The following is a 12,191-nucleotide window of genomic DNA, read 5'->3' as shown; positions in this document are numbered from 1 at the left end:
TTCCCACTGAGGGAAGTATGAGCTTGAGGGCTCTATGTAGCCCTATGTTGTCTTGTATAAGGAAGTCCTGGAAAGTCTACTGTCAGTCTCTCTGATATTTATTTGATCTGGATTCGTGACCTTGCCCTTCATGGTTATAACGTCTCTATTCCTAACTTCTGCCCTGGGAGAGAAAGACACTAAGGACAGGAGCTGGTACTCATGGTTCAAACAGAGACCGCTATCTAGAGCAGTCAAATCCTTGATAAATTAAGACTGGTAGTCAGAAGACGCATAAGAGGTAAGAGTCCTGAGGAAAGGGTAAGGAGGGAAAAGGCAGGGATTGGGAAGGAACAGAAGGAAAAAGCCTTTCAAAATTTAAGCTACCAAATCTTAGGTACAAAGACCTAAGAAAGGAAGCAACATTGCCCTATAAGGAATAAAAAGCAGACTCTATGGGAAAGGAAATTCTGTTTTCTGGGTTGATAGGGGAGCCCTGCCCAGGCTTTGCAGAAACTTGGTTGCTATGTGGTGGAAGAAAAATGCAGAGACTTGACTCTTGTCTTCCCTGGGGGGAAACAGTTGTGCCCTCTCTCAGGAAAAGAGAGAAGAGAGACATACATAAAAGTCTAGCCTCTGGGGAATGGGGTCTAGAAATTTTGAGGTTCTCAGGCAAACAAGGAAATTCAGATCTGTTTTTTAAAAATATACTTTTAGGGATGGAAAGAATAATACCCAAGTATCACCATTTAGAGGTGACTTAGGTAAAAGTAACAGAATGATAATCCTTACCGTCTCTCTGGAAGAAATAGCAAGAGCTGAAGCTGCCTGGAAGAAGTTTGAGGTTGAGGGTGGGGGCAGGGAAAACTGAATACTTCCCTCCCTTTCCCTTTCAGCTCAGTGCCTGAAACAATGAAGAAAAGAATCTAGAAATGGCCCCTCACAGGTGCTGTACAGGCTTCCCTGGGGTGGGGGGGATGGAGGGGTGGGGGGGTGGAACCGAAACTTGAAAACTCTGAAAAAGCAGAACATCCACCTCCAATGTAACAGCTGATTAGTAGTATTTTATTCCATCTGGATTTTTTTTTTTTAAGTTTTATAATGGCTTAGAAATTTGAGAAAACAGAAAGTTGAGGGGAGCAGATGTAGCTCAAGTGGTTGGGGGCCTGCTCTGCACGTATGAAGTCCCAAGTTCAATCCCTGGTACCTCTGAAAAACAAACAAACAAACATTGGGAAGCAGATGGAGCTCAGTGGTTGAGTGCCTGCCTCCCATGTACAAGGTCCTGGGTTCAATCCCTGGTACCTCCTAAAAAAAAAATTGGCAATTGCTATGTTATAGATTTAAAATGTTCTCTAGATTAACTCTTCTTTCCCTTTGTCTTCATTATGAAACGATCCTTGATAATATACAAAGGGTTCTAGAGTTGTCCAATTATCTTTGTTAAAACACTTGGTCTTAAGTGCAAATAAAACAAACTTTTTTTTTCAGTTCTGCACTCAAATGTATTTTTATACTTACTCTATAAATATCCAGGCCTTATACAGAACTTAAAGAAAACAACAACTAATTCTGGTTGAACTATGGAGTTCTCACATTGGATGGCAGGTTAACATTAAGATTAAGCTTTTAATTTGTTTGTATTTTAAGTTAATAGTCTACAGTAAACTAGCTACATAGACTACAGTTAAACTATCATAGTTTAACCAGCTAATTAACAAAAGAAGGTGTTTTGGATCACTGAAGCTATGTTGATTTTTTTCTTCCTGCTCCCATTTTATATAAGGATTTCTAGGCAAGTAGAATTTTTCAGGTTTCAAAATAGATGGCTCCTATAAATAAATATGCAAACCTCTCTTAAAATTACCATTATTTTTTGTTTAAAATGCAAAACAACATTTTTTCCTCCTTAGAGAAGGGCTTTTATTTCTATGAAGAATAAATTCTAAAAAACTTTGAGGGTATTGTGAAATAAATGTTAAATGACTAGTTGGAAGCACTATTTCCACTTGTTGAAACATGTCACACTGTCTGATGTTCAGGTTAGCTGCCTCTTGCTGACACCCAAAACAACATAGTAAAATTTAGATTCTATTTTAATTGCTATTTTGCCCAATCCTATAATTAATATTTCTAAAACTTAAGACCAAAAGAAGAGACAAATAATTCTTATTTTTGCTGAATGTTAAGGTCTTTGCACTTATGAAAAGCACTAAAGATTCTAGGGAAATACTTCTAATATATTCGACTATTTTCAAAATCTAAAGGGTACTGATTTTATTGTCAATGGACATAAAACTCATTTCAGGTTTCTAATTAGAAAGATTAGATAACGAGAACCTAAAATTATATTTAGCACCATGGTTAGGGTTCTCATATTTGTCAGTTTATTTGGAATTGCAGGTATGCAATTTCAATATTTATTTATACTGTAATTGCATAGGCACACCAGTGATGCAAAAAACAAAAACAAAACCAGAAACGGGGCCTTATTTTGATAATTAATATTACTGCATTTTAAAAACACCTATGTACTAAAAGGAAAACACTAGCATATACCAATTACAAGCACATATACCAATTACATATACCAATTACAAGTCTATTGGTTAATAGACTTTCAGGATCAAACTGAAAATATTAATTTAAAATATAAGCAAAATGAATCTACATTTAAATCATGGTATCATATTTGGGAGAAATCCTTTTAGAAAAAGATTCTTCATCTGGGTGGTGTTATATGAGACAATCACACATGGAGTCTTAGGTAAATGAAAGCTATATAGTTAACTGTAGGAATTCTGGAATTAAAAAACAAAACAAAAATGGTTGTGTTCCCCTAGCCAAAGCCGTAGTCATATGAGTCTCACAAGTTGGTTTCAGTTTGCCTTAAAAGAAGCAGCTTGGACACTGTGATAGCTGGATATTTCTTGATTGAAATCTCCACTGCCCAACAAGTTTTAAACCTAACTCAACTGTTTTACTATTTGAGTAGTTACAGCAGTCAACAATATTTAGAAAGGGAAGCTTTCAGGCAAATCCTGAATTAGGGTTGGCCCCTCAAGAGCATGACTTCCTTTTAATACCCAAGTATTGTTGTATTAAAGTGGCTGTAGAGACATAGTCTGTGTGCAAAGTTGAGGCAGACTGGGGGGACATAAGTGGTTTGCATTATCTTGAACTTTTCATGAGCCCTGAGAAGAACTTCATTTGTGGCAGTCTTCTAGGGAGAATCTTGGAAAATAAACATTGGGCATCCGGCCTGGCCTGGTACTATATAACTTATAACCCCAACGAAAGCAGGAGGCAAAATGAACAATCCATTCTTCTTTTAAACAACCTCTGTTTAATACTGACTGTGGTTGAAGGTGAGCATATTTTTCAGAGCTCAATTACATCACATTCATAGCTGCAGACTACAAAGATAAAAATTATTGTGCTGAGATTCTTCCCATCTCTAAGAACAGAAATATCTTACTTTTTCGGTGAAGAAACTCTGCAACCAGAGCTGCTACATGGACATAACACATTGCAGCCTGAAAAAAGAGGATAAGGAAAGACCTGTCAGAATGTGTTCAAGGGTTTTGAAGGGCTGTGCTTAGAACAAAACCTTATATAGTCACCTCTGAAAAATCTCCATTTTTTATGTGGATCTTGGCCATGCTATCCAGCCAGGTTTTCCTGAGCTCTGGAGTGCTTGCATAGGACTTGGCTAAGCTATACTGAAGATCAATTAGCATTTCAGGATCTTTCTCATGCTCCTTCATTTGAGCAGTGGCCATAAGAACGGTACGGATCCTCTTGGTCAAGTCTTTGACTTCTGTGGGAAAAGCTGTTGCCTAATTTTGAAACAAACAAAAAACATGCTTAACAAGATTCCTGATGAGCTCTAATCTTTGACATTCAGTCTTGGGATATGATTTTTTACTTCTTGCTAAGTTGCTAAGTGTTGCATATGGCATGTCTGAAGAGCTTTAAATTAATTATTTAAAAAACATTCAATGAGTCCAGGCTTCAAAAGCTCTAAAAGCATGAGGGCAGTATATTCAAAATACATGAAATCAAGGATCCTGGAGCCAGACTGCCTGGCTTCAAATCTCAGGTCCTCCACTGTGAATTTCACAGCCATGGGAGTAATGTGTATTTCCCATTACTGTATGGACTTATGGTAACTAAAAATTATTGACAGCTTACTTTGAACCAGGCACTGGTTTGGGTGCTCTACACATTTTATCTTAATTTTTATAACAATCCCAGTTAAGAAATATTATTCTTTTTACCAATGGGAAAACTGAGGCACCCCACAGTTAAGCATTTTGACCAAGCTACTCACAGTGGTTTAAGTGGTAGAGGCAGGATTCACAATCAGGCAGTCAGGCTCCAGAGCTAATGCTCTTAGCCACTTTTGGATACCGACAGACATCTCTATCTTATCCACTGACTGCCACATACACTAATGTGAAAACCAGACTGCAAAAACTTCCACTTACACAAATGACAGGTAATGAATCCCATAACACACTAAAGAGCTTAAAGAGATCATTAGCTTCTCTCAGAGGGTTGTTTTTGGTCCCTAAAACACTATGTTTATGTTTCCCCTTTACCTAGTCATTATTATGAAAATCATACTACTTTTTATGAACCCCACTGGAGAAGTCACAATCATCTGTATGACTGCGGGATGATGAGAAAGGAATAGATACAAGGTTTAGGGAGCTTCTTAATGTAATCAGACATGGAGTTACTGCTTTTTAAATCTACCTTCTCTATTCCTTTTAAAAATAATTATTATATCTGAATCCTTTTTTGTATATTAAGAAGGATTACATTTACTGGGATTACATATATTTGTTGTATGGGGTTTACTGGCAACAACTGCTATAACAGAATAGAATTAGGTCATTTCAGAAATAAGTCATGAAAAAGGTTTCCTATCAAGGAGAGCCAACGCAAAACCTATTTACTTTGAAAGAGTTGCCAATCCATCTATATAACATGGCATTAAGGATAGTAACAACTGGTAAAAGATCATGCCTGGCATAATTATTTCTATGCTCATGGGATTAGTTGGAGCATATACTAATCCCCTGGAGAACCAGTAGAACTGGCTAAAAAGCAAACTTTCCCAGCCTGCTAGCACTAGGCAGTAGTAGTTGTTTTCAGTTTGTGTTTTTTTCTCAGCCTAAGCAATGTTCCTATGGGAATATTTTTTGGTACACATTATACATGTCCCAAATATCAAGTATGCTGTGACTGTAAGCTTTTAAATTTTTTCAGATTTTACACAATTGTTAAATTATGCTAGAAGATGACCTTTCCCAAGAATGAGGATGATTCCTCTGGGAGGAAAATTCCTCTAATGGCAGAGAGTCTTCTTCCTTGTACACATGTATCACTAAAGATCTGAACCTGCACTACTTATAACAAAGCAACAGATGGGTTTAGATTTTAAGTGTACAGGTAAGAAAAAGGAATAGTAGGCAGGGTCTTGGGCTTGGATTTGCCAGTAAGTATCGATGGAAAACCACAATATTAACACATGATTTTTGTAACTCACAAAACCATCAAATAATAAATTCCTTCTTTGCCTTTCCTAATCTGCTGACAATGGCTAAGACATCTGTTAGCTATTCTAAGAAATGAGATTTTGTGAAATTTCAAACTCAGGGCTTAATTAGCCAATATGGTAACATTCGTTAAGAAAGAGAGACATGACCTACTTATTTTCTAAACAGGTTTTAAAAAGGTCCAGAAAAAAAGTCAGATACTACTAGCTATAATACTTGTGTATACACCATATATTCATTCATCCAGCCATCCAACTGATACTGAACAGGCAGTGCTCTAGGTGCTAGGGAAACAGTGGTATACAAGACAAAGACCTTGACTCATGGAGATCACATGCTACACAATATGTACCATGAAAAGTTATGAATACAATTACAGTTTAATTCTAGAACTGTTAACTTCTCCTATAGTAAAGATGGTTCTAATTTAGTACTTGAAGTTATAACATACCTTCATAGGTCGGTCACTATTTGCAAAATTATTGATAATGAATAAAGACTCTTGAAATCTCGATCCTCCACTTAGTGCTACATCAGCTATCAGTTGGCTTACAGCGATTATTATCTGTGGGGAAAAAACAAACACTGTTTTCAAATGGCTTTTGGACAAATGCTGCCTATTTTCATCATTGTATAAACCCGTAAGCATTCATATGAAATATTTCGTTTAAAGATTCTACACAGCTTCATCATAACCTATTCTCCACACACATGAGGGGTTTACATTCTTCTACTGAAATAGCAATTTCAAAGATCCCAACTGTTAAGTTTTATCGGGACCATTCCTGGTTAGGGATGAACGATTTTCCAACCTTCATAGCGAGGCTAGATCTGAAACTGTTTTCAAAATAGTAAACTGAAACAATGGTGGTCAGGTCTCCACTTTGAATATGCTTGCTAGGTGGTAGCCAGGGCAAAGTTGGGAATAAAAGATTTTTCTTTGATGCCTTCTCCTTTTCACTAGTCTACTTTAGCATGCTGGACTCCCAAGTACAGAGCATCAGGGGTCCCTTCCTCACTTCTTTGTTCTGAGCTGGGCCTACCTAGCTTACAGAGCAGCCCTAACAATGGCCTTTGTTTTTTAATGCCTCAGAGCTCCCCGGAAAGAATGCCTAAACAACTCATGCTGAGGTGTTAATGGCTGGAAGCTTTATGCTGATTATGGGAAGCAGGAAACAGCAGAAGCTTTGAGGATAGGCTCTAGAGGCAAAGTGCCTTCACTTCGAATCTTGGCTCTATCATTTTTTCACTGTGTGGCTTTGGGTTAAATTATTTAACCTTTCTCACTTTCCTCACTTGTAAAATGGGGATGGTAACAGTATCTACTTTATAGCATTATTATGAGGATTAAAGAGATCATAATAATACTAATTACTCCTTAACACTTACTGAGGACTTACTGTGTGCTAGGTAATATTCTTTTTTTTCTTTTTTAAAGATTTATTTATTTAATTACCCCCCCTCCCCTGGTTGTCTGTTCTCTGTGTCTATTTGCTGCGTCTTGTTTCTTTGTCCGCTTCTGTTGTCATCAGCTGCTCAGGAAGTGTGGGTGGTGCCATTCCTGCGCAGGCTGCATTTTCTTTCGCACTGGGCGGCTCTCCTTACAGGGTGCACTCCTTGCGCGTGGGGCTCCCCTACGCGGGGGACACCCCTGCGTGGCAGGGCACTCCTTGCGCACATCAGCACTGCGCATGGGCCAGCTCCACACGGGTCAAGGAGGCCCGGGGTTTGAACCGCGGACCTCCCATGTGGTAGACGGACGCCCTAACCACTGGGCCAAGTCCATTTCCCTTGTAATATTCTATCTTTACACCTATTGATTTATATTTTAATAAAAGACTTTAAAGAACGGATGCTTTGATACAGAGGAATGGACCATAATGGGGAAACTTCGGGCATATTGGCACAGTAAATGAAGCAATGTTCTGGGGGAAAGCAGTATTCAAATGACCCCTTGTCAATAGGGAAAGACCTGAAGTGCAATGCTGGTCTCTGGACTCCAAAAATAAATAAAAAGCAGAGGTTTACAGGATGTTCATGTTACCAATGACATTTTATAAAACTGCTTATGCTGGCTTCCCCATTAACAACTCAGTTACCACTAAAACTCCAATGGTACACACCATGGCAGTGAAGATACAAATTTGATCAAGATTTCCCATATTGACTTGGAGTTGTCCTGGGTGGTGCTTCACAAACAATTATGGGACATTGCAGATCCCCCCAGGGCCCACTGGATGGAATGTGGGAGAGTGTGGGCTATGATGTGGACCATTAACTATGAGGTGCAGCGATGCCCAGAGATGTACTTACCAAATGCAATGAATGTGTCATGACGATGGGAGAGAGTGTTGCTGTGGGGGGAGTGGGGGGTGGGGGCGGTGGGGTTGAATGGGACCTCATATTTTTTGAATGTAATATTTTTTTTTAAAAAATGAATTAAAAAAAAAAAGGATTTCCCATATTACAAAGAGGCCTACTAAGTCAAGAAGTTTCTATTTTGGTTTGGATTCCAGAGCTGTTCAATCAGATAAAAAAAAATATGGAGATTTTCAATAACCACTAAGAAATAAGTACCTATGATGTGCTAGGCACTGTGCCAGGCACTACACACACTTGATTTTTTTTTCTCTTTTCACCATTTTATTTATTTACTTTTAAAGCACACACTTGGATTTTCAACCCTTATGATTACCCTGCAAGGTGAAATATACTTGGCTTCATTTTACAGATGAGGACTGGTTCAGATTGAGAAACTTGCCTAGGATAACCCGGAAAGTCGCCAAGCTATGATAAAATTTAAGCCCAGGTATGTCTGATTGCACTTTTTTTTGACACCTGGACATGCTTGAACATGAAAAACACACACTGTATTACCAGTTAGGCAATAATGATATCTTGCAGTGCTGCTATCGTCTTATTTAATCCTCACAACCACCCTTCGAAGTAGGTACTACTATTAGCCCCATTCTACATGTAAAGAAACCAAGGCATTGAGAGACTAAGTAATTTCCAAAAAGTCACACAGTGTGCAGTAGTGCTGGAAACTGAACACTTTTTTCTAAAGATTTTTATTTTATTTATTTCTCTCCCCTTGCCCTCCCACCCCCCGTTGTCTGTTCTCTGTGTCCATTCATTGTGTGTTCTTCTGTGTCCACGTGCATTCTTATCATGCAGCACTGGGAAACTGTGTCATTTTTTTTGTTCTTGTTGTTGTGTCATCTTGCTGCATCAGGTCTCCCATGTGTGCGACGCCACTCCTGGGCAAGCTGCACTGTTTTCGCGCAGGGTGCCTCTCCTTGTGGGGCGCACTCCTTGCGCGTGGGGCACCCCTAGGCGGAGGACACCCGTGTGGCAGGGCACTCCTTGCTCGCATCAGCACTGCGCATGGGCCAGCTCCACACGTGTCAAGGAGGCCCTAGGTTTGAACCGTCGACCTCCCATGTGGTAGGTGGACGTTCTATCCATTGAGCCAAGTCTGCTTCCCAGGCCCTGGGTACTGAACCCTGGACCCTCCCCATATGGTAGGCAGACACTCTATCAGTTGAGCCACAACGCAATACCCTAGAGCCCACCCTCTTAACACCTATGCTCTAGAGTAGCACTGTCCAATAGTAATATGATGTGAGCCACATATATAATTTTAAAATATTCAGTAACCACATTAAAAAGGAAAAAGACACAGATGAAATTAATTTTAACATATTTTACTTAACCCAATATATCCAAAATATCATTTCTACATTTAATCAATGTAAAACAATTGAGATATTTTACTTTTTTGTACTAAGCCTTCAAAGGGCAACATGTATGTTATACTGACAGCACATCTCAATTCTGACCAGCCACATTTCAAGTGCTAAATGGCCACATGGAGCTAATGGCTATCATACTGGACAGGGCACCTCTAGATCTTGATCAAGAGGTTAAAGACTGAAAAGAAGAAAGGAGAAGAGGAGTTTGATTTTCACTGACCTGCAAATGTGTCCTCAAAAAGGTTTTCCTTTTGGTATATTCAAAATTGTTTCTCATCAAAAGATACAAAAGTGCAGATGCTTCATTCCTGGTTGAGCTAATCTTCGAAGTACAGCACTTTAAAACTTCATAGCAAAATGCAGCACACATGTTTACCCTTCCTTTGAAAAAGGCTGAGGGAAACTAAGGTACAAGGAAAACATAAATAAATATCTGAAAACACAATCATAAATTAAATACCAAGTGTCTGAAACTCATAAATTACTTTAAAACATAAGACCAGCATGTGTCAAGGACAGAACAATTCAAGAGGGCATACAAGTTACTACACAAAATGTGAAGTTCTGGGTAGCGGGTGTAGCTCAGTGGTTGAGCACCTGCTTCCCACATGAGGCCCCAGGTTCAATCCCCAGTACGTCCTAAACCCTGCCCCCCGAAAAAGTGAGGTACTGACTATAAATGCTATAGATCTGAGAAGAGCTCTAGATGGTCTAGAACAGATAAGCCGATTCTCAATAATATATGCTAAATGAAGAAATGACTGAAATGATGAATGAATGACGAGTCTCAAATTGGGCCTTAAAAGGTATAGGGGAATCTCTTGTATTTTTTAATGTAACATTTTGTGTGTTCTATGTATCTTTTAAAAAAAAAAGACAATAGAAATTTTGCTAAAAAAAAAAAAAAACGAAAAGGATAATTTGCATTACATAGTCTTTTGCTTTATATTTAAGCAGTTCCTTTCATTATGAACTTCCAAGTACTGACAAAAGTATTGCTGGAACCTAATCAGCAAGTAAAGTTGATCTTTTAACAAAATGGGGTATAGATGAAATGTACACATACACACGTCCCCTACTCATGAACGTTAGTTAAGATACATTTTGGCATGGAAAAAAACGATGACTTTTTCTACCTATTTCTAGAAACGGTCACATGGCCCGTTACTTTGAGAATGTATTCAGCCTGCTTTGTGGAAGATAAACTATACATATAGCATAGGCTTGCTGCAATCTCTGCCATGTTTACAGGTCTAGGCAAGTAGCAAGCTGCTTCAGGGTACACAATGAAACTTTTTCACGAAGTGGGAAGCTGGAGTGAAACCTTTCCAAAATTATTTCTTGGGAGCCTTCACTTTAAACCCAAATTATAGGAATATACCCTTTCTTGATTTCACTTTAATACCAAGTGCAATGCTATGTCTATAATGAGTATTTAATACATGTTTTCTGACTGACAATTAGGAAATTTCATCAATAGTGTCACCAGATTAAACCAACTCTTCTTGAGGAAGATATTTCAGGAAGAAAACAAAGGTTTAAGGGAGGGCGCAGTCATACTGGTGTTAATGTACTACATTAAGTCTTCTACCCATACTACTTCTAAGTCAGCAATGGCCAAGATCACCAGTGACCTCTTAATTTCCAATTCCAGTGGGTCTCTTTCCCCCTTATCTTATTTGACCACTCTATACTTCATGACAATGTTGAAACTCTTTTCTACTTGGCTTCCATAATACCCTTCTTTCTATCTCTGTGACTGTTCCCTCTAATGTCCTCTAAAGATTCCTTTCCCAACCCGTTCTATATTGTTTTCCTCCAAGGTTCTGCCCTTGACCTTCTTTTGTTCCTCCTCTACACACTCTCCAAGGGAAATTAAACTTCAACAATCACTTATATGCTGATGCTCCTCCTATTTCACTATGTCCAGCTATCCTGCCCTTTCACTACCCAGAACATTCCAAACTCTTTTCCAACTCCAGTCATTTGCATTTGCATGTCCCTTTGTCTAGAATGCTTTTGCCTTTGGCTTTTTTGTACAGCTGGCCACTCTTCGTATTTCAGAACTTAAGAGCCACAAACCTATCTAAAGTAAGGTACCCCAGATGACAGGGAGGTGAAGAGGGTCAACCACCACACCAGGGAACCAAGAGTGCCTACAGCTGCAAGCAGGAGCATTGCATCCATCATCCATGTGGACTCTAAGCCCCCTCTTGATGTAGAGGGGGACTGGACATAACCATCCCAGGGTCCACAGGTTGGAGGAATAGAGTACGGATTAGAGTGGACTTACTGGTGTTCTGCTGGGGAACTACTGTGATTAATAAGGGAAGAAATTGTAGTAGTGATGTGGAGAGGGTGGCCACAGTGGTTGCTGATGGTAGGGAGATGGAAGAAGAGATATGGTGTGGGAGCATTTTCAGGATTTGGAGTTGTCCGAGGTGGTGCTGCAGGGATGGATGCTGGATGTTGTATGTCCCATCGTGGCCCACTGGGTGGACTGGGGGAGAGTGTGGACTACAATGTGGACCACTGTCCATGTGCTGCAGCGGTCTCCAGAATGTACTCGCCAGGTGCAGTGGATGTGCCGCAATGATGGAAGAGGTTGTTGATGTGGGAGGGGTGGGGTGGGTGAAGTGGGGGGTATATGCGGACCTCATATTTTTTTAATGTAACATTTAAAAGAAAATAAAGAAGAAAAGAAAAAACAATCCATGGAACTATACAGAGAACCCTAAATTAAAACATGGACAGATATATATTGCTATAATAGTACAATTATAAAATGTTCTACCATAAATTGTAACAAATGTTCCATACCAATGCAAGGGGTTAATATGGTGGTATATAGGAATGTTGTTATTTTATGCATGATTTTTCTGTAAATACA

The 12,191-nt window shown here is 39.1% G+C and overlaps 1 protein-coding gene across 4 annotated transcripts in view; it reads right to left on the bottom strand.

The window, feature by feature from the left end:
- The window catches only part of DOCK11 (dedicator of cytokinesis 11), a 207,467-nt gene that overhangs the window by 35,729 nt on the left and 159,547 nt on the right, over positions 1-12,191 (bottom strand). For all 4 annotated transcript variants that reach the window (XM_058291219.2, XM_058291220.1, XM_058291221.1 and 1 more), the window contains 4 exons: positions 9,522-9,704; positions 5,998-6,111; positions 3,603-3,818; positions 3,458-3,515 (listed from right to left, as the gene is read on the bottom strand). In XM_058291219.2, the coding sequence (XP_058147202.1) occupies positions 3,458-3,515; positions 3,603-3,818; positions 5,998-6,111; positions 9,522-9,704 (571 nt within the window). The remainder of the gene's footprint in view (positions 1-3,457; positions 3,516-3,602; positions 3,819-5,997; positions 6,112-9,521; positions 9,705-12,191) is intronic.

This window comes from Dasypus novemcinctus, chromosome X (genome assembly GCF_030445035.2).
Source record: "Dasypus novemcinctus isolate mDasNov1 chromosome X, mDasNov1.1.hap2, whole genome shotgun sequence".
In the NCBI taxonomy this organism is placed as follows: Eukaryota; Metazoa; Chordata; class Mammalia; order Cingulata; family Dasypodidae; genus Dasypus; species Dasypus novemcinctus.
This window is presented reverse-complemented; position numbering and strand designations above follow the sequence as displayed.